At 50.6% G+C, this 22,698-nt stretch overlaps 1 protein-coding gene across 2 annotated transcripts; it reads right to left on the bottom strand.

Moving 5' to 3' along the window:
* Positions 1-4,425: 4,425 nt before the first annotated feature.
* HMX1 (H6 family homeobox 1) lies at positions 4,426-19,427 on the bottom strand. 2 transcript variants are annotated; one of them, XM_079307511.1, is made up of 2 exons: positions 6,670-6,904; positions 4,426-6,037 (listed from the first exon to the last, which is right to left on the bottom strand). In XM_079307511.1, exons 1-2 carry the CDS (start codon positions 6,878-6,880, stop codon positions 5,457-5,459), a joined length of 792 nt encoding a protein of 263 aa, XP_079163637.1. In that variant the 5' UTR covers positions 6,881-6,904; the 3' UTR covers positions 4,426-5,456. The 2 variants fall into 2 exon arrangements, with proteins under 2 accessions (XP_079163637.1, XP_079163636.1); XM_079307510.1 differs by lacking the exons at positions 4,426-6,037; positions 6,670-6,904 and adding exons at positions 16,305-17,340; positions 19,007-19,427.
* Positions 19,428-22,698: the final 3,271 nt, after the last annotated feature.

Here is a 22,698-nt window from a genome sequence, read left to right as displayed (position 1 = left end):
TTTATGTTGTCAGGAGTAACTTAAGGAAGTGTGTATATCTCACAGAGAGTATAGTCTATACATGTGTAGGCTGATCTACATCTCCCAGAGGACTGGAATGCAGACAACATTCTGATTAACTGGCAGACAAATCTCCTTTCTGATCTGAGCATCAGTGTTACTTTGGAAAGATATAATAACTGCATATAGCGATTATTTTAATAAAATATTTTTCTTCATGATGTTTAGAAAGAACTAAGAGTTTACAGCAATCTCACAGTCACGTTGGCTCTGCATGTAATTTTGCTTTCCTCATTAGTGGCCACAAATAAAACTTTGAGTGTTCCCAGATAAAATCTACAGGCAGAACAGAGGCTCTTGTTGGTTGTTAAAAGAAATGAGGAGATGGATATAGTAGATTTGGGGAGAACAATCATGATGAAAGCTAATTCAGATTCAATCAAGTGTTGATCTTCATCAATTATTAAATTGCATCCCCACTTGATAAGAGCAATCCTGATTCAATCATTTAATTCAAAATAGAAGACAGCCATGAAAAACAACTTCCCCAGATGATTTCTCATATGATGCAGTCTCTATAAATGTTATACTTCTGATCCCTAAATCTAAGTGTAAAAATAATAAAAAAATCAAAACTCTGGGAGAGGATCTGTTGTTGAAGTGTCACCTCTTTCAGTATAACAATTCAGAAACTGATGAAAAACCTTAGAGCAGGCTAGGGTGGCTTCTGCTCCAACCAGAACAGCTCAGAAATCACTGCCCCAAAGGATACACATGACTGCAGCAGGCTGAGGAATCAAAATTCAAAGGTGGATCTATGCAATGAAGTTTTGCACAGTGTTCTGCCACCACATTTGTCCTCAAAGTTCCCCATCATTTCTGTTCTGACACAATGCCCAGTTGTCCTGGTAGAATCATGATTTTCACTGGTTTATTGGGCTCCTGACTCCAGATACAGCTATTGACACTCTGATCACAGAGCTGCCCATAAAAGCAGCCCTCACTGCCCACTAGGGCTTAGAAGTCTCACAGCTGAGCACAGCAAAACTTTGCTTGAAAATCTCTTACCTGCTGCTGTGCTTCTGCCCTCCTTGGAGCCACCTTCAGGCATGTCCATGGTTTCCTCTCCTGCTCCCTCTAATTAACTGCAGGTTTTCTGATCTTGCAGACTTTCTCTGCTTGCATATTCTCAATTGCTAATTGTACTAAGTAACTTGATTTTGATGGCACAGCTGGGAATGCTATGCTGTGTTCACACTGGACATTCCTTTAAGTTTTTTATGTTTGATGTTTTGTTTTTGTGTTTGTTTTTGTTTTCTAGAATGCCTGGTAATGTCTTCTTATCTCCTTTGGATTTTATACAAAGATCAGCACCAATGTAATTGATGTGTGGAGAGCAGAGAAGAGGCAGATAGGATTGCTCCCTCTACATTGCAATCCCCATTTCCCATTCCAGAACTCACTGGTTTTTCTCTAGAGTTAAACTCTTCTTTGAAATAAAAGACCTTTTACTTTTAGAAACAGAGCACTTGCCAGATAATGCAACACAGAATGGGACAAAAGATAAATATTCCTGAAATATACTCTTCAATGGACTCTATTTTTAGAAATAAACACTTTAATAAAAGTTATCATTTCAAGTCAGGGGAAAAAAAATCCATGAAAAGAGGAGAAGAAGCAGGAAAGTTTTCATATTCTAGTTCAACACCCAGTAAGGCCACAGAGCTGTTCTGAATAACTCTTCTCTGTCTAGTCTGTAGCACACCTTCCCTCACCTCGTGCAGGTGAGCCCCAACCTGGTCAGGAGCAGAAATGTAAACAGCAGGGGCACTGACAAGGTGGCACAGTGTCCTTGTGCTGGTCCATCGAGGTGTGCATGTATGTGATGATTAGAGAACAACAAAACAAAATGATCACAAGTGCCTGGTCCACCCTCCTGATTAGGAGAGTCCAGTGAGAAACCAGTCCTAGAGGAGTTTCCCAAAACCTTCCAACAGAGCAGAGGAGGGAGAAGGCTTATTCTCCAGCAGAAAAAAATCGAATTTTCTAATTCTCAACACACTATCTTACAAGAAAAGTAGTGTGATTGATCGCCATAAACTCCAGGAATTTTACACCATAAAAGATGATATGAAAATCGAGATTTCAGGAGCTGCTACAATTAGAATGAGCCTTGTGGGGCTTTTAAGAAGAGATGGAGGAGAGAGAGAATAAAAGGATTTTTAAGCCCTATTATTATATTCTTTCAATGAGCGATGCATTTATGTTTGTATACAAGGCATTTGTGTATGTATTCAACTGCTCTTAAAATATATTTTTCTGTTGATAAATGTCATATTTATTACCTTTTTTTTTTTTTCAAGATTCATGCACCAGGTCTTACTCATATCTTTCTTCCTATTCAGTTTATAGAGAATTCTGAGGGAACGTGTTGGTACATATGTGCCATGCCTAACATAGAGGATCTCTCAGCACAGGCAGGGTTTTGGTTTCTAGTTATTCGAATAATAACTAAAAAAAAAAAAAATTAAAAAAAAAATCACTTTATATGAGCTTTTGATAGACAGTATGAAAGAACTCTCTTCCACACACATCTCAAGCAGCTACACTACATTTTTTCATTGCTTGTAACCTTTACAGCAGGTTTTTAAATCTCAGTTCCAGCAGTTAATCAGCTCTAGCACTGTTTGGAGTTGGGATTGATTATTTGACTTGGTTTGGTTTGGTTGGTTAGATTTTTTCTTCTTTTCTGAAACTGCTTGCTAACTCTGTCAGAGATATTGGGAATTTGAAGGTTTGGGGGGTTGGGGGTTTTCTGGGCTTTTTTAGGGTGAGGTTTGCAGTTTTTTTGGTTGATTGATTGGTTTGGGGTGGAAGTGGAATTCTTTGGGATTTGTTTGCCTGTTTTCTTGTTTAGTTCTGTTGTGGTCTGTTTCATTCCTTGAAGTCTCCCATCAACAGGTTAGCCATACAGTAGCTTGTAGCAATCTCCTGTTGTAGTAAGGAGCAATTAATAACTGCAAACACAATTGTTTTGGGCTGTAAAAGAAATGTCAGTAATATTCAGTGTGATCAGCATTGTCTGCTCGGCTGGGAATCCCGATGCATCCCGAACTTGGTTTTCTTCAGAGAAAGCCCCCCTGCCACTGGCCGTGTTACCCTGTGCAGCAGCAGTTTGGATGACACTTTTGGCCAAAACTCTCAGAATTCCCACTTTTATCTTGATGGAAAACGAATATTTTGGGGTAGTTACTTACTTCATCCTAGCTACAGGGGTGTTTTAGGGGTTCGTTGTTCTCTAACTCCTAACCATCGTAGCTTTGGGGTCCGCCGGCAGCAAGTTGTGAAACCTGACCTCGTGCTAACTACTCTTGCCTGCACAACTACTCTTCCCGTTGTTTCTATTGAAAATTTAAAAAAATAACCAAACCCCCTCCCGTTTTCGTGGGTTCATATTTTCCTTCAGTTACTTCTGTAACTCCAGCAACAATTTAAAAAAGAACGGGGAGAAAACTGAAAATGGTTTGATAACTGTAGTGAAAAGTAGATTAATTGCAGAATAACGATTTCTTATGTGGTCATTTTTCACCACGGAGACATCCGAGGCTGCAGTCATGTGGAAGGACGGTGTCTTTAAATAGAGTTTAGTTCCATGTTAAAGAACTAAAGAAAGGGACACTAGCGTATAGCTGTTGCATCTGATTAAACTTACATTGGTAGGGTTTTAGAAAAAGGTGGATTTTCTCCTATTGGTGTTAATTAGTCTGGTGACAGTAGCCAAGCAGCCAAGTAGATCATCACTCTGGGAAATATGGTTTTTAGCCGCAGAGCAACTCGTAGACTCAGAGGATTCTATTTTATTTAACTATTATTATAAATTGGGACTAGAAGAGTGAGTCCTGCAGTCCAAACCGTCAGTTCCTCGCCTGTACCTTCCCGGGAGTGGCAATTTGGGGAACCTGAGCTATGAAGTGCGCCCAGCTGGTCCCCTTAAGCCTGTCCACTTGCTTACACCACCCTCACCACAGCCGCGATTTAATTTTTTTTTTTTTTTTTTTCCACAGCAAGGGGACCCTGTGAGACGCCTCTTGCTACTTGACACTGATTCGAAACGGATTAAAAAGCGAGAGGAGAGGTCAAACAACACTCCTAGATCACCACGGCGGAGAAAAAACTCGAGAGAGCCGAGGAAAGCTGAAAAGTTTCCTCGAGTTGGGCTGGAGCCGGGCTGGGCTCCCGGCTGCAGGAACCCGCGGAGCCCCGGCAGCGAGCCCGAACCGCGGGGATTCGCCCTCGCTGGGCTGGGGGATTATTGTCCATCTGCATCAACTGCCCACGGAAATCAAACGGATGAGTGGGAAAAGGAAAGAAAACCCCTTCTTATTTAGCAGAAACAACCACCGTGCTTTTTTCCCCCCTGGGAAAATCGATGAGTTGCCATTCGCGCGTGCAAGGGTGAATTTTGTAATGCCACGACTGTGTTTTTATTTTCAAGTTGTAGTCTTTATTTGTAAAACAAAAACCATCGATGCACTCTAGGAAATATCTTTACTTTGATACTACCTAGTAGTGACTATTGAAAATGCAGAAGTTTCAACTTTTTGAAAAAGTTTATTTCCAACTTCGAGATATAAAGCATGTGAACTTAAAAATCGAAGGATGACAAAAGCGTTTTCAAATTTATATGTAGATAAATATTATAAAAAAAAAATTTAAACCCCATTTCATTACCCGAGGACAGCAGGTAAAACCGTCCCACGAGATTTCGGGGGCGGGATTAGCACAAGAAACAACTTGTCTTGTTCTGTAAAAACATCACACGAGCCCTACTCTGAGAATCAGTTAGCACAAAACGTGTAATAGAGATCTTGGGGAGTTTCTTCCGAAGGGGGGAAAAAGCAGGAAATTAACAGTTTAAAAACCAGATCTGAGGAAAGGTGTCTAAATTTTGGTGATGTAAAAGACGGGGAGAAACTGCTCTGAGGGATATTAGAGGTGGAGAGTTTGAGCTGGAGAAGCACAGAGCGGCCTTGGCCATTACCAATCTGGGTTAAACGTGACTCGGTTCGCGGCAAAGCGACCGCCACGGCGCTGGGGACAGACGCGGGGACACAGTCCCCACGGACTGAGCAGAGCATCGGCCCTCCCGTAGCACCGGGACCGGGTAATTTGGAAGGGAGGCAGGCAGAGCACGTCCCCGTTTCTTTGGTGGCTCCGTGTTATCTCCTCCGTGCTGACCACAGAAAAGGCGCTGCAAGAGGGAAAGGGGGTTGGCAGCGCCCTTCCTTTAGCGAACTTTACTGACGTGTCGGCAGCCCACGGACACGCGTGAGGGGAGCGCGGGTGGCCCCTCCGTGGGCGGCTGTGGCGAAGACGGGCACTCCACCGGCACGGCGGGGTCATAAATAAAATCGGGACGGCCCCCGGCAAGGGAAGGTCGGAGGCCAGGGGAGAGGCTATACGTCCCCGTCCAGCAGGCTGAAGTGTTTGCCCGGCCCGGGGAGGCACAGGTAGGGGATGGCGCTGCCCGGGCAGAGCAGGGGGAAAGGCAGCGGCAGCAAGCAGCGGCTGAGCAGGGCGCTGTCCTTGTAGAGGGACGGGAAGGAGAGAGCCGAGGTGGCAGCGGGGGGCTGCGGCTCCCCGGGGGGCTCGGCCTGCCCCGGCCCCTGGCCCTCGGGTTCGGATGACATTTGTCTCTTGAGCTTGTTGCGGCGGTTCTGGAACCAGATCTTCACCTGGGTCTCGGTGAGATGCAGCGCGGCCGCCAGCCCGGCCCGCTCAGAGCTGCTCAGGTAGCGCTTCACGTCGAAGGTGGACTCCAGCTGGAACACCTGGCTCTTGGAGAAGATGGTCCGCGTCTTCTTCCTGCCGCCCGCCGCCGATGATCTGCCGCTCTCCGCGCCGGAGCCCCCGGCCTCCCTCGGCTGCTTTCGGGGGCCACGTAGCCCCTCCATGGGGAGCGGGGACCCCGCATCGCCGCCCTCGGGGCGGAGGCCGCGGCTCGTCCCCTCTGCCCGGAGCCGGCGGGGCTCGCTGCCTGCAAGGGCAAAGCACAGATCAGTCCCCGCCGCAGCCCGCGCCCCCGCCCCGCATGCACGCACGGCCCGGCGGAGCGCAGGGAGAGGGTGGGGGACAGGATGGGGAGGGGGATGCCGAGGGCTGGCCGCGGTCCCACACCCTCCACAGGGGAGAAGAAGGGTGAGGCGCTTCCATAAGGATCCAAGAAAATCCCTCTGCCAGCTATATGACAGGAAAGCAAGGAGCTCCTGGGCACGGGACACGCAGCCCCAAGAGGACGGGAGGGGGGCACAACACCCTGGAAGCAGGTTGGTGTGTGTGCGGCATCTCCCCGCGTCCTCCGGCAGAGCCTTCCCTCCTCCTGCGTGTGCGTGTGTGTCTGTGCCTGCGGGTGCGTGTCTGTGTGCGTCTGTGTTTGTGTTCGTGTCTGCGTCCTCCTGTCTGTCTGTGTCTGCATGTCTGTGTCTGTATCTGCGTGTGTCTGTGACTGCGTTCGCGTGTGTCTGTATTTGCGTGTCCATGTCCGTGTGTGCCCGGCCCGGCCCGGCCCGGCCCGGCCCGGCGGCGCTGGGGATGCCCAGGTACCGCTGGGTGGGGGCCGGACCGCGACCCGACGTGCGGGACAGCCTGAGGCGGCTGCTGGCTCCGTACCCGAGTCGCTGGAGCCTTTACTGGGGTCTTGCTCCTCGGGCCCCTCTCCCTCCTCTTCCTCCTCCTCCTCCTCCTCCGGCAGCGCGCAGCGGGCTCTGCCCGGCTCCGTGGCCGGGCGGCGGGGGCCGGGCTGCAGGATGCTGTCGATGCTGAAGGCCGGCGGCGCGGCCGGGGCCGGAGGCGCTCGGCGGCCGCCCCCGAGCTGAACCATGGCGCGACGTGTCCGGGCCGAACCGCGCCGAGCCGAGCCGAGCCGCGGGACTGGCGGAGGCGGCGGGAGGGCGGCGGCGGCAGCCGGGGCGGAGGGAAGGATGAAGGATGGGTCCGCGGAGGAGGAGGGGTCGGGGTGACGGAGGGAGGGGATGGAGCTAGAGGGAGCCAAAGGACTGAGGACGCGGGGAGAAGCTCAGGGGAGGGAAGGCTGCAAAGAGGAGAGGGAGAAGGAAAAGGGGTAGAGGGGAGCGGGGAGGAAGGGAGGGCGGGGAGCTCGCCGAGGTGTCCCGAAATGTGCCCTGGGCAGCCGCAACAGGGCAAGACTGGCTGCCCTCCTGCACAGGCCCTTCACTGTAAGTGGGCGGAGGGAAGGCAGAGCCAGAGCCCACGACAAAGCCGAAGAGGAGGTGGGATGACAGGACGGAGATCTCTGGATTGAAGGGAAAGAATGGATGCGGAAGATTGGAAATAAGATCAGGGGAATGAGGGAGGAAAGACAGGAAGGAAAGACGGAAGGAAGGAAGGAAGGAAGGAAGGAAGGAAGGAAGGAAGGAAGGAAGGAAGGAAGGAAGGAAGGAAGGAAGGAAGGAAGGAAGGAAGGAAGGAAGGAAGGAAGGAAGGAAGGAAGGAAGGAAGGAAGGAAGGAAGGAAGGAAGGAAGGAGGAAGGAAGGAGGGAAGGAAGGAAGGAAGGAAGGAAGGAAGGAAGGAAGGAAGGAAGGAAGGAAGGAAGGAAGGAAGGAAGGAAGGAAGGAAGGAAGGAAGGAAGGAAGGAAGGAGGAAGGAAGGAAGGAAGGAAGGAAGGAAGGAAGGAAGGAAGGAAGGAAGGAAGGAAGGAAGGACGGAAGGAAGGAAGGAAGGAAGGAAGGAAGGAAGGAAGGAAGGAAGGAAGGAAGGAAGGGAGGGAGGGGGGAAGGGGGGAAGGGAGGAGGGGAGGAAGGGGGGAGGGGAGGAGGGGGGAAGGGAGGAAGGGAGGAAGGGAGGAAGGGAGGAAGGGAGGAAGGGAGGAAGGGAGGAAGGGAGGAAGGGAGGAAGGGAGGAAGGGAGGAAGGGAGGAAGGGAGGAAGGGAGGAAGGGAGGAAGGGAGGAAGGGAGGAAGGGAGGAAGGGAGGAAGGGAGGAAGGGAGGAAGGGAGGAAGGAGGAGGAAGGGAGGAAGGGAGGAAGGGGAGGAAGGGAGGAAGGGAGGAAGGGAGGAAGGGAGGAAGGGAGGAAGGGAGGAAGGGAGGAAGGGAGGAAGGGAGGAAGGGAGGAAGGAGGAAGGGAGGAAGGGAGGAAGGGAGGAAGGGAGGAAGGGAGGAAGGGAGGAAGGGAGGAAGGGAGGAAGGGAGGAAAGAAGGAAGGAAGGAGGAAGCTGGGAGACGCGAACCCCTTCCCTGTGTTTGTGCAGCACCTGGCACGACCCCAGGCAGTCTGCCGAGGGCATTCGCTACAGATCGTCCGTGCTGCTGTTCGGCTGTGGGGTAGATTGTGGAAGATACAGCCAGAGTCTCTTCCCTGTGGTCCTTTCACCTGCAGACTCTTAGATTGAATTCGCATGGGGCGAAAGGGATCCTTTTTCCCAAGGAGCCCCATGGTTTCAGACCACCCCAAAATCCACATATAACTTCCTCACATTTCTCCACATTTTACCATCCCCTCTACATCCCCTGCTCCCCCCACGGGTCAGCAGAGCTCCTCTGTAGCTTTCAAATGAGAAAGTGCTTCCCCAAGGTGTGACTTTGGGAGATGGGGAAGAGTTCACCTGAGCTGTGGAACTTGGGGAAGGATCGATGTATTTCTGTACTGTCTGGAGAACTTTTACTTCCCACACCTCTCAGCACTGCAGCGTTTTAAAACCCGTTTGCACTACTCGAGACAGGACGCCCAGCGGTTTTAGAGCCTCCATCCGTTGTGCATCACAGCGAAACCTTTCCCTCTCTGCGACTTCCAACCGGCTTTTAAGAGGGCTTCTAGTGCGAGTCTCGATGTTTCCGCTACGAAAACTGCAGAGGGAAAGCGAGAGGTCCTTGAAAATATAGTTGATAATAGAGGTGCTGACAGGCTTTAAAATACTATGAGGATGCTAGAAATTCCAGGTGCTAAAATCAGGGGCTTCTTAGGGCTTTGGACTGTGTTAATCTTCAACGCATTGGTACTTGAGAAAGCAGGTTTCAGCTCTTTTTAATGATTTTTTTCCACTTTATTAACACGCTCAAATATTAATGCAAGCTTTCTGCTGGAGACCTGCACGTTTTCCACCAGCCGAAAAAAATAAATATACCCATCTTCCATCAACATGATTATTCGTCAAATACCCGAACTTGTTGCATTTGTCTTGCAGTCTCCTATACGAACGGAGAGTTTTATCAGAGCAAAATATTCAGTTAAGGGAGAGCGAGGGAAGGGCCAAGGGAACGACCCGGATAAGAGAATTACAAAATGCGAAGAAGCAGCTGAAAATATAATTTAAGAAATTTGGTCTGATAGGGTAAAGGTAGGAGCATGGGAGACTTGGATGCCAGGTCGAGTAGCTCTCTGCGGTCCTGTGTCGGCCTCCCTTGGCACTGTCTGTGAGTGAGACACGTCCCAGGTGCTCACATCTGTTCTTGCTGCAAAACATTTCTCTTCAAGAACAAAAAAAAAAAACCCAAAAAACCAAAAACCAAAAAAAAAAAAAAAAAAAAAAACAAAAACCAAAAAAACAAAACCAAAAACAAAACAACAAACAAAAAAAAACCTGTCCTACAAGGCGAATTCCTTGAGTCAGTGTACTTTCCTAGAAGACGTTTTCTTGGAATAAAAAGTAAAAGTTGAAAAAGAGAAATAAGAAGTTAAGCGAAGAAATGAAATAAGTTTTACCACCCAATCTTTTTTTCACCGTAGCTCTCTCCACTCTCCCAGCAGTCCAAGCCTAGCCCTGGGAGATGCGGGTCTGGTAATACCCTGTCATCCTTTCCCAGCCCCATTTGGAAACTTTTCAAAATCGTGATTTTTTTTTGGTTTTTGGTTTTTAGTTTGATTTGGTTTGAGGTTTTGGGGGGATTTTTTGGCTGGTTGGTTGGGGTGGGGTTTTTTTGTTTGCTTGATTGTGGGTTTCTTTGTTTGTGGGGGTTTTTTGTTGTTGATGTTGTTTTGATTTTTGTTTGATTTAGTTTAATATAGTTTGGTTTTGGTTTTGGTTTTGTTTGTTGCTCCCTGATAAACTTCGTGCAGAGGGAGCACTTTACAGAGCTGGATCTCTTCAGCCCCTGGGACGAGTTGGAATCGATTCACTGGCCACAGGAGGATGCGGGGGCCCGGGGGGGGATTCGGGGTCCCCGTGCAACGAGTTCCACAAGCCAGGTCCATACCGGGCTCCTCACACCCTCTGCTAGGTCACTCTTAGCGCCCGGAAAAAGGAAATACCAACAGGTAGAGCTTGTCCTGCACAGCCCGAACAGCTACCAGAGAGGAGTTCTCCTGCAGAGAGAGCGGGGCTGCGTCGGGGGAAGGAAGCAAAACCTCCCGGGCCCGCTGCAGACCCCCGGCAGCACAGTCCGAGAGCCCGCTCACTTGACCTAGAGTTGATGTGGAGAACAGTGTTCGAGCGGGAAGGCGAGAGCCTTTCCCAAAATTCAGGAGCTTTTTCCAGTGAATTGTTCCTGTGCATGTGACATGTGCAGCAGCCCCGGGAAGAGATTCGTGCGGCAGCGGCCGTGGGCGAATTTGGCCGCAGCCTTGGTATTCTGCGAGGATCAGAGCCAGCAAAGAGGATCTGGGGTCAGAGAGACCAGAGAGTGGATCCCTTGTCGCCATCCCCGCCAGCGCCGCTCCTCAGCTCCGCGGTTCCCTCCCGGGCTCCGAAGGGCTGTGGTTACAAGCGACAGCTTTTACTGCAATAGGCAGCGATTTTCCGAAGCTGGTACCCTTTCAGCTCATGCTTCATTTGCATTTTGTTTGTGAAGAACCTCGTTGTCTGGGATGTGTGAGGACAGAGGCCGGTACCGCACAGGGCAGGAGGAGCCAACCTTTTCATTTTAATAATAAAATCCTATAGTAGAAGCTAACATCGTGCAGAGTGGAGACCTTTCACCTGGGAAAGCTTTTTACCAGAAATCACTCGTCATACATATCTATATTTCCATTTTAGCTCAGAGCACAAGAAGTCTCTTACTCCAAACCTGATGGAAATGAAATCTGATTAGATGGTACAGAAACGCCGAAGAGTCTGGTTTTGCTTGTTTTACGGAATCGAGCTTGATTTATCCCCCGAGGTACTCGAGGGTAAAAGTCCCTGCCTGGATTTCACATCCAAACCCTGGTGATTGCGGACACAGCAGAAGCTGGCAGAACTCTTTAAACCTTCTCCGATGCTCTCCTGGGACACAGCCCTGTCGAGAGGCTCTTGAACAGAAGCGCTGTCCGAAAATCGCTAGGCGGGTTTGGGCACTTTGGCGCTGCTGGTTCCTGAATAAAACTGATTTTAACGGCTCAGCAGTGGCTGGACATGAATTGCCGGTTGCTGTTGTGGTTTTCCATCACCCCGGCAGGACCCCGCTGCCTCCCCCTGGAGCAGACAGAGGTTCGGGACAGCGGGGACATCCCTTGCCTGAGCCGAGCGTCCCGGGAAACGAGCGGGGAAGGGAGGGCAGAGCAAATGGTCTCTATCACTGGGGGGAAAGCACCTCTCCCAGGAGCTCCCCGGGAAGGCAGCTACGAGCGTCATACAGCCACAGGCTTTTCTGGGAGCTGGGCACGCTCAGAGCACTGCTCCTGCCCGAGAGTTGTCGGGGCACGGCAGGGGGGGCCATGCTGTGCCCCGGGACAGAGCATCCCTTCCTGAAATTCTGCTTCTCTCTTAGGTCAATTCAAAATCCTCTGCTAAATCGCCTTCCTCCAGGCACTGTGCTTGGTTCCTGCCGAAGAATCTGGAGGGGAATTACGAATAAAGCCAGTAATACCCAACTGCTTAGTAGAAAGGGAAAGGGAAAGGGAAAGGGAAAGGGAAAGGGAAAGGGAAAGGGAAAGGGAAAGGGAAAGGGAAAGGGAAAGGGAAAGGGAAAGGGAAAGGGAGAAAGGGATAAAGGGAAAGGGAAAGGGAAAGGGAAAGGAAAGGGGAAAGGAAAGGGAAAGGAAAAAAGGGAAGGGAAAGGGAAAGGAAAGGAAAGGGAAAGGAAAGGGAAAGGAAAGGGAAAGGGAAAGGGACAGGAAAGGGAAGGGAAAGGGAAAGGGAAAGGGAAAGTAAGGAAAGGAAAGGGAAAAAGGGAAGAGGGGAAAGGGAAAGGGAAAGGGGAAAGGGAAGGTAAAGGGAAAGGGAAAAGGGAAGGGAAAGGGAAGGAAAGGAAAGGGAAAGGGAAGGGAAAGGGAAAGGGAAGGGAAAGGAAAGGAAGGGAAAAGGGAAAGGAAAAGGAAGGGAAAGGGAAAGGAAAGGAAAGGGAAAGGGAAAAGGGAAAAGGGAAGAGGAAAGGGACAGGGAAGGAAAGGAAAGGGAAAAGGAAAGGGAAAGGGAAAGGGAAAAGGAAAGGGAAAGGGAAAAGGGAAAGGGAAAGGAAAGAGGGAAAGGAAGGGAAAGGGAAAGGGAAGGGAAAGGTAAAGGAACGGGAAGGGAAGAGGGAAAGGGGGAAAGGGAAAGGGAAAGGGAAGGGAAAGGGAAAGGGAAAGGAAAGGAAGGGAAAGGGAAGGGGAAGGGAAGGGAAGGGAAGGGAAGGGAAGGAAAGGAAAGGAAAGGGAAAGGAAAGGAAAGGAAAGGAAAAGAAAGGAAAGGAAAAAGGAAAGGAAAGGAAAGGAAGGACAAGGAAAGGAAGGAAAGGAAAGGAAAGGAAAGGAAAGGAAAGGAAAGGAAAGGAAAGGAAAGAAAGGAAAGGAAAGGAAAGGAAAGGAAAGGAAAGGAAAGGAAAGGAAAGGAAAGGAAAGGAAAGGAAAGGAAAGGAAAGGAAAGGAAAGGAAAGGAAAGGAAAGGAAAGGAAAGGAAAGGAAAGGAAAGGAAAATTTTTAATGTTAGGTCACATCTAAATTCTCATTTGTATTTTTTGAACAGACCTTCATGTATCTCACTACCTAGAAATTACATCGCAAACAGAGTTGAGAAACTCAGGATAGTTAAAGGAAGCATTAAGACATACATCATAAAGTTACATTAACCTGGAATGGGAAGGGAAATGTAGGAATATTGCCTGGGTCTAATTTGAGGCTGACAGCACTAAGCCCTACGAGGCCGCTGGAGTCTGGGGCGAGCCTCTCTCCGATCGATGGTGGGCGCGGGACACATTGGCAGCGGGCACAGACAGACTATTCCAAGATAATGCAGTGGAAAAGAAAAAAAAATAATCGATCCAAATATATTGTTGAACAGTGGAGCCAGCACGCACCTATGAGATTTATCAAGTATTGATTTGCATGAATATTTTAGACTCGTGCCTACGAGAAAAGTTATGGGCCATCTTAAACTGGTGAACGATGTACCATTTGCAAAGTAGCCATTTAACAAGGTACTTTCCAGCATATCGATCATTTTCATTTAAAGTGTAATTAATAATGTCTTACTGCAGCTACACAAGGAATTTATTTCAAAAGGGCAGTTCAGACTCTTTTGAATGTCGCTTGCTTTGCTAAAAAAAAAAAAAAAAAAAAAAATCTTTTCACTGATTATTTTATTAGCGTCCAATAAACACAAGTTGTCTTTGTGAGTAATCTGGCAAGGTTCTCCTTTGCCTCGCCTCTGGAGTGCCATCTAGCTAAGCTGTTGTAGCAACATTCATTAAATAAATGTCAACAGACAAGGATTTATGCTGCATAATAATATTACAGCTGTAGTATAACTGGATTTATTTTAAAGCTATTCTGAGGTTGCTTTGATCTATAAAGCAGCAACGTATGTCTCTATATGTCATAAACAGCCTTGGCAAAAGTACTTCGAGCTTTACAGTCCATCAACATTTTTCTTAAAGCTTTCTGTTTGCAGGAGCAGCACAATGCGTGTGACTCTTAACTTTCTATTTGTTTAATAAAAAATACACACAAAGAAGGAATTTGCTGTCCTGATTTGAGGGATGGGCTTGGGTGTTTGGGTCTGGGGATTTTACCTGTTTTGAAATAGTCAATGCACATACCTCAGGGACAGTCATCTGATGCTAGATGTTTCTCTGCATCCTGCAGAAATTTCTTGCCATCAGATACAGAAAAGTATCATTACAAAAGTTACGAGGTAAAGAAACCTGAGGTGTATATGTTCCTACTTTCAGCACACACTTTTAATAAGCCACTATAAATAATTTTCTGCATGTACAGAATAAGGCATAAGTAAGCACTTTTTCTTAGATGATTTCACGTCTTGCACCTTTTAATATTTTACCATGATCATAAGTTACAAATACAGTGTATGAAAAAAATCTGTTTATTGATATAATCAGCACATCTTTAAAAAACAAACATACTAATGTCAAAACACATTTTAAAAATCCGATTGATCATTTAGCCCTGCCAGTTCCTTAACTTCAAGGAAAGAATATTTAGTAGAATCAGAAGTATAATAATCTCATATGTTACTCCAAAGAAAAGGCATGTGGAGAGTGGCAGGCGTGTTAAATTTCTCGTTGGATTACAATCTACTCTGATATGACTGTAGTGAGTCAGGATATTACTCCAGTGGGTAACACTGGGAGATCTGGGGAGCTGGATATGACGAGAAAAACGGTCTAGCCGCTCTCTTCCAGGGGCAGCCAGGCTTTGAACGGCATCAAAATCAAGTGCTTGCGCCCTGAGGAAGAAATATCGCCCCAAGTCACCTCCTCTGGCACGAAAAGGCTGAAGCCCAGCCCAGCCGCTTTCCCCGAGGCCGGCGAGTCCCGTCCGGGGCACCGACATCCCCGGCTTCGCCTCTTCCCGGTCCTTCCACACCGCTCGGGGACCAGGCTTTAAAAGTTTTCATCTCAAATTCGGGTGTTTGACGGATATGCCAAGAAAACGGCTGGCGAATATGTCTGGAGATTTCAGGGGGAGATCAGCAGCAGTTGCGAAGGTTTTAAAAAAAAAAAAAAAAAAAAAAGGAAAAGAATAATAAAAAAAACCTTCGAAAGACAATAGCTTCCAGAAACGGGACTTATGGCGAGACCAGCAGTAGCCCGGCAATTTAATACTTTTCTCAGGAACTTATATACAGATATATATGTATACATATATATGCAATTCTCGAGTGGTTTTGAGGCTTGCAACGTCCTGGCTTCAACTGAGCAGGCTGGTGCTCAGAGCCATATTTCAGGCTAAAGCAGAGGAAAAAAAATAAGAAAAAGAAAGAAAAAAGAAAGGAAAAAAAAAAAAAAAAAAGGACAGGAAACCCCAAAATTGTGTCGAGGTTATAATCCCTTGACCCCTCTTCTCGGGTTTTGTATCAAAGCTGAAGCTCCACCACATCTCGCTGGTCGATTTCATAACCAGAAAAAGTAAGATTCCCCCAATTATAAAGAAAAGCGTAGGAAAGTGTAAGAATTAGATCCCCCTTCCTGCACAGGTGACATGTCCGCATGCACATTCCCCAACAGATCCAGGACCTGGCCTTCCCTGCCGGGACACCGAGTGCTCCGAGCTGGCTGGTTCAATTGCAGCTGATTATGCCCTAGAATGTACGACCAAAGCTTGACTTTTCACCAAGGCCGAGTTTTATAAGGTCATTTCCCCCTTAATTTTAGGAAAAAAGAAATTCAAACTTTCAGAAATAATGATAGTCCAGAAATTCATTTTAGGAGTGGGTAGGAGGGGGGAAACAAAACAGTTATTAAAGAAAAACAATAACTTGGCATGCATAATACTTCATATAATATCATGTTACAGGTTCGCTTGCATAACCAGCCATACAGCTCCCCAGTCTGCTCCCATCTGATTATTTTTCTTTCCTTCCTTTTTAATTGCCAGTGAATTATTAATCGATTACACAAACCGATCCCGTAAGAGACGGACAAGTCGAGGTGCGCTTTCCTCAGCCTCTTCAGGAGACCAAAAAAAAAAAAAGTGGCAAATCCACTTGTAAAATACAGAATGTAGAATTACATATATATGTGTATATATAAACCCGTGTACTTCAGCCGATAATTTGCCAGCGAAAACAAAGAAACCAAATCCTCACAGCTCGGATTTCAGCAGGGCGAATTCTTTCCAACAATTTGCCTTCAAGTTGTTTCAAATGAAAACTTCTGCACCGAGAAGGACCAGGGGGCACCCGCACATGCTTGGGTATCGGTAGTATGGAAATGAGAGTAACGATGGGAGGGGGATATGTACGGATTAAGTGGCTAAAACAAAGGGCCCTGGATAAGCTGCTGGAGGCCGGGATCGACAGGGTCCCCCGCTCTGCACGGAAAGCTGCTGGGGCAGCGGGGAAACGCGAAGGTTTTCCCGGTAGGAGCGCTGGCCCGGGGCACCGGAGGCGCCGGGGAAGGTCTCTCGGTCGCGGCGGGGCCCCGAGGCTCGGCCGCCCGCGGGGCGGGGGCGGCGCGGCCGGGAAGCGCCGGCTGCTCCGTACATTCGTGTCTCGCTCGGCAGCTCCGCGGGATGCGGGAGGAAGGGACAGGGGAGTCTGATACCCCGGAAAACGCCGGTCTGTGTCACCCCGGGGCCGGGGCGGCTCTGAGGGGTTTGCCGCTGCCACGGGGCTGGGTTTTCTTTGGATGCGCGGCAGTGGGAGCCCCGCCAACCTGATCCCGGTGCATGGCTGGGGTCTTTCGAGTCCTTTCGGCTCCCTCCGGCTGCCGCACGTCGCTCCGAGTTAACCCCAAGAGTTCGTTTATTGCACGTTAAAAAAAAAAAAATCAAAAAGTCAAAAAGCAAAAAATCAAGAAACGTGTAAGTTGAAAATAAAAAGTCCGTGGAGGAAGGGGGGTGGAGCTGCAAGCCGAGGGAGGGGGCGAAGGGGCCGCGGTCCCGGCCGAGGTGGGTGCTCAGACGAGTCCTGTCATCTGCGACCGTAGGAAAGGGAGGGAGGCGGCGGGGAAGGTGCCCAGGGGGTAGCTGACGCCGCTGGAGAAGCCCACCAAGGGCGGCGACATGTGCGGCAGGGTGAAGCCCAAGGCGCTCGCCGGCGAGTTCTCGTGGTACAAAATAGGGACCCGCACTATCCTTTGGGCGGCGTGGGAGAGGTTGGCCGCTTCCAGGTCTGCGGCCAGCTGCCGCTTCCACTTGTTGCGTCGGTTCTGGAACCAGATCTTCACCTGGGTCTCGGTGAGGTGCAGCGAGGCGGCCAGCCCGGCCCGCTCGGAGCTGCTCAGGTAGCGCTTCACGTCGAAGGTGGACTCCAGCTGGAACACCTGGCTGCGGCTGAACACCGTGCGCGTCTTCTTCTTGCGGCCGGCGGCGCGCTGCTCGGGCTCGCCCGGCTCCTCGCCGCGCTCCTCCTCCTCCTCGCGGCCGCCCGGGCCCGGCCGCCCGCCCGCCGGGCCTCTCGCCGCCGCCCGCCCGCCGCCCGCCCGCTCCGCCGGCTCCTCGGGCAGCTCGGGCGAGTCCCGGTCGCTGGCTGCAAAGAGAGGCAGGGGGCTGCTGCAGGGATCGGGGAACGGGGGCACGCACCGCCCGCTCACCGCGAGGGGAAGCCGACTCGGCTTCTCTGTGCAAGGCCGGGGAGAGAGGGGCCCGAGCAAAGGCTCCTGCAGCTTCTCTGCCTCCTGCGATAAACTCCCCAATATTCTCAGTGTGTACACACGCATGCACGCATGCTTACATGGAAACACAAGCCCTGTATTACATATATATATAAATATATTGATCTGTGGGCATACTCGTGGATCTGCTAAATGCACCTCTGTTTATGTATATAGCACACACATGGGATGTTTTCAAATCATAAAACGCACCAGTGTATGTATACACACAGATGTATATACTTTATATATATATATATTTATACACGGGAATACGTGTGACCTCTCATTTATATAAACACGTCTGTATTTACAGAAGTATGCACCCATACATACGTAAAAGTATATTTGTGAGTCAGTATATTGTGTCAGAGGGATAAGCATAATAGTGCTCCATGTGTATATAAAGAGGGGCAAAAAATAAATAATCCATATTATTCGGGACTTCAAAAAGCTAGTGGATGGGGATAACTATTCTGGTATCGTGACATAGCTCCATGGAGTTTCCAACATGTGCATTCCAATTCCAATTTTAAAAGGAAAAAAAATATTTCCTACTCTTTATGGAATAGAAAAAAACTAAAAATTAAAAAAAAAAAAAAAAAGAAGAAAAAAAGAAAAAAAGCGCAGTGGTTTATAGAGTACGTTCCTTTTTCTATATGTACTTTTGAGAGAAATTAAAAATATTAATAAACCTATTACTGCAAAAATAAACTATTTGTATTACAAATCATGCCTCTTTTCCTTATAAAGCAATCGTGAGGTCTCTGAAGGCTTGTATAGGGTCACAGAGATGCGCCGAGGCACAGTGTTTTTTCTGTTAGTATAGATAAAAAATAACCATTCATGGCAGCCCGTTCACTCTATCATATGTTAATTTTTGCCCCGAACCCCGGCTGCTGCTCCAGGATCCTCTCCATGGGGATCCCTGCAGCGAGAGGCCGCGCTGCGGGCGGAGGGCAGCGGGGCTGGCTCTGCAGGAAGCGGCGGCCGGGGCAGCTGGGACCGAGCCCAGCCGCTTCCCTGGCTTCCCAAACTCTCCCCTGCGCTGCTGGGGGCCGCTTGTCCCAGCTTTCCGGCTTCATGGGGAGTCAAAAACAAAAAAACAAAACAAACAAAAAATTAAAAATAAGAAAAAAGGAATAAAACCTGCCTCTTAAAAAAATAATAAAATAAAAGGAGAGAGAAAATAAATAAAGAAAGAAAGAAAAAAAAAAGAGATGGGGGAGGGGGGGAAAGGGCAAGAAAAAAAAAAAATCCCCAAGCAAGTCAAGAATCCCTGTTTACACTTTGGGCGGCGGGGCGGAGGCTCCAGGTGCCTGACACATAGGGAGCATTTCCGGAGATTTGCCCCGAGCGGCCGAAAACGGGGAGGCAGGGCGGGGGCTGCGGGGGCACTCCGCGCATCCCCCTCCGGCCTGTTCCGGGGCGCCGCGGCGGGACCCCGACCCCCCACCCCGGGGCAGCAGGAACACCCCCAGCCCAGCCCCAGCCCGGCCGGGCCCGGGGCGAAGGGAGCGGAGGGAAAGGCGACTGACTTACTGTCGGGGCTGGCGCAGCCCAGGAAGGCGGCGTGCGCCCGGCGGTACCAGCCCACGGCGGCGTCGCGGAGCGGGCAGCCCGGGGCGCCGATGCGCAGCGGGGAGCGCGGCCCGCAGCGCGGAACGCCTCGCCCGCCGCCCGCCGCCGCCGCCCGCCGCGCCCCGCCGCCCGCCGTGCCCTCGGTGCCCAGCAGGTCCTCGATGAAGAAGGACGAGACGCGGGCGGAGGTGGAGCCGGCGTTTTCCGTGGCTTCGTCCGGCATCGTCGCAGAGAACTGCGGGAGGGGGTCCCGGCTCCGCCGGCGGCTGGCTGCTCGGCTCCCCGCTGCCCCGCGGCCGCCTCTCGCCTCTGCCTAGCCCCGTGGATGCTCTCCTGGTATAAAAGCGTTTTTTTCCGGAGTAATCATTTCAGATCGCGGTTTGCCATCATTTCCTGCAAGCTAGGAGGGGAGGGGGGAGGGGGAGGAGAAGAAGGGAACGGGGAAGGAAAAAAAAAAAAAGCCAGCCCGACAACCCATCGGAGGCGCCAGATTCTGCGCGAAAACGCTAATAACGAAATAAAAATGTCATGCGAGTTAAACGGCGGGCAGGAGCGGGGGATCCTGCGGTGGGCGGAGCGCCGCGCCGAATGGGAGCTGCGCGGGGAAAGCGGCGGGCGCCGGGCGCTGCCGGGTGTGTGTGTGTCTGTGTGTCCGTGTGTGTGTCTGTGTGTCCGTGTGTGTGCGCGCCGCCCCGGGGCCGCCGTTCACGAGCTCCTTATTTAGGTCAATTAGGGAGCAAATCCCGGTGCGGGGGGGCGGCGGCGGCGGCCCCGGCACACGGGCCGCGGCCGGGGGGGCTTGGCCGCTCCACGTCCCGGGCCTTCCATTGGCTGCAGCGGGCTCAGCGGGCAGCTCTGGCGGCCAATCGGCGCCGCGGACATCGCGCTTATATTAATATCATTAATATCATTAATAATAATCACCCCCCGCTCACCCCCCGCCGAGCGCTTTCATGTGGCGGCGGCGGCGATGGACGGAGGAGATGCGCCCTCCGCCGCCCGGAGAGCCGGCTCCGGCCCGCGGGCTGTCGGCGGAGAGGTGAGGCTGTCCTCGGCCCGGAGCCCCCTGATTGAGGTGTTTGAATCGGTTTTGGGAGAGGGACGGAGGGGTGACTGCCCGTGAGCAGGCGGTAGGTGTCCTGCCGGTGGAGGGGAGGGTGCCTGCTGGGGAAGGGGAGAGGACTCGCCTCTAAGGGGTGTCCCGAGGTCCGTTTTGTTTACCTTATACATGTGTATATACCTATACAGACATATTGTATAGATGTACATACGATGTCTGTGGAGTTTATTTAGAAAGACAAACAGCCCCGCTCATGGGACTCCCTGACTCCCGCCACCCCAGGAGGGGAGGCAGAGGGGATGCGCTGCCCCTTCCAGAACCCGGTCCGTGGTTCCTGGCGTTGCCCCTCTTCAGCCCGACTTTTTTATCATCGTCTTACTGTAATACCATTTCGTGGGAAGCTCCAAAGTCCTCCTCCCTTTTTCCGAGTCGTGCCCCCCCCTTTTCCGAGCCTCTGGAGCCAGCCTTAGGACATGGACTCCAGCAACCCCACAAAAGTTCTCCTCTCTGCTGGGACCAGGCGAGCCAGGTTTGTAGATGGGCAGATCGGTCCAGAGTGCACGTCGGAGACCCGTGGAGGTTTGGGTGAGTACAGAGATGTCCCTGCGATGTTCTGCTGGTCGAGCCTCTCCTCCTCCTCTGCAGGAGGATCCCTCCTGCTCCCGTTTGCGTACTCCTGGACAAGTACCCCCTCCCCAAGCCCCGCCTCCCCTCCCGCTGCGGAGCGGGGACACCGGTTGCTGCCCAGCGGGAGTGTCCGGCGGGGCCGGGGACAGCCGGGAAACGAGCCGGCCTTCCCGCCACGGAGCGGTCTCGACCCTTTCCCGGAGTGCCAGTGGGGACCTTTGATGTCAGGGCCTATAGTCGAGAAAACACTTACAAAAAAAAAAAAAAAAAAAAAAAAGATAAGCGAATAGTTCCACTTCCAACGGCTCCAGAAAGATGCAGAGAGCCGGAGCTCTGAAATGGGCTCTGGAAAAGTAGGAATATACGGCGGCACATTCGGCTTTCTCTCTTACTTGGGCAGAGACCGAGGGCATTCCAGTGACTTGTAAACCGAGCTACAGAGCGTTTGTCACTTGTTGCACAGAAGTGGTGTCAACAAATATGACTTTTATGCTCTGCACATTTTGCTTGCTCCTGTATAAGAAATATGAGTTTGGCCGACAGTTCTTATGCATTCATAAACGATCAGCTCTATTTGACTGCCAGACTCAGAAAATACATGTGTGTTTTCCAGAATGAAGTGGAAAACGTGGCCTCTGATTACTTCTCTACATCACATATACAATCTGCATATCTAAAAAGACATGCTTGTGTCCCACATTTTATAGAGTCTCTGCAGTGTAATCATGCAACTTATGTACTATTTTCTGTTTTCCACTTAGAAGTAGCTTAGTAAAATCACCGCGGTTAAATTTGCTCCTGCTCCTCTCCGCCGCCCTCCCACCCCCCCACCCCGCCCCCACCCCCCGCCCATATTTCTTTAGTATAGCATATAACTGATTGGTGTGCAATAATGCTGAAATGTGCTTGAGAAAATAATGTATACTCAGATGTATTCCTGTATTCCTGAAACACAAAATCAGGATGAGTATAATTCTATACCTGCAAATACAACACTTGTACATGCATGCCCATGTTTATTGGGGATTTTTTAAGATCGTAGATATGCTTACACACTTTTTGCATTGCTATAGTGACATTATTAACATTTCAGGCTTCCTATACTTAGTGCTTAATTTGATTACGAGAATAAAAAAGGCGTGTGTCTCCCGTAGCGATCCACCAGAAAAAGCACCCAATGACGGTATTTTCTAAATTTAACGTTAGGAAGACATTCTTGGCCGCTGCCTTTTTGGAGTCACCTGCCCGGAGGGCTCCCCTTGTGCCGAGGGCTTTGCCATCCCCCCGGGCTGCCCGCACCGGGCAGGGGCTGCAGTCCCGGGCAGCCTGCTCGGGGATCAGCGTGGCCACGGTGAAGTGAGGCTTCTCCTTCCCCCGCTGCCTTCTCTTCCACGGCCATCTCTTTGCTGCACGGTAAATCGTTATTTTTGCAAGCGGGAGAATGGAGAGACTTTCCCTGGGCAGGTCCTGATGCCGCCCGTGGGTCAGGAGGGAGAAAAAAAAACCCAGGTGTTTTCTACAAAGTTGGCTTTGAGTTCGGGTTTAGTCTAGAAGTGGTGGGGCCTCTGACTGTTTTTCATCCTTGGCTCTGTTTCTCTCCCAGGTACGTTTTTCTCCGAGGTGTCCAGTCCGGCGCTGTTCCGCGAGGTGCGGGACGGCTGCGGGCTGTGGCCCCGGCCCCTCTGCCGGTCCTGGGGTCCAGTCCGTGCCCACCGCTGCCCCGGGATGACCGCGGGATATTCCCAGCCACCACCTCCGACGGCTCCTGAGCCTCTCTCAGCCTTGGCTCGACAGCGGCTGCCATGCCCCACTGAAGTGGGGATGCGGGGTCGGGCTCCGTGGGGAATCAGCAGACGGAGGGAAATATTTGGGGCCGAAAACGGGTGTGTGAGTGTGACAAGAATGCCCAGGGAGTCACGGTGTTACGGGCCGGCCACTCCCGCCGCCGCCCGGCCGCTCCCGCACG

This window comes from Erithacus rubecula (genome assembly GCF_903797595.1).
Source record: "Erithacus rubecula genome assembly, chromosome: 5".
Lineage (NCBI taxonomy): Eukaryota > Metazoa > Chordata > Aves > Passeriformes > Muscicapidae > Erithacus > Erithacus rubecula.
The sequence above is the reverse complement of the archived record's forward strand: the minus strand, read 5'-3'. Positions and strand labels throughout refer to the sequence as shown.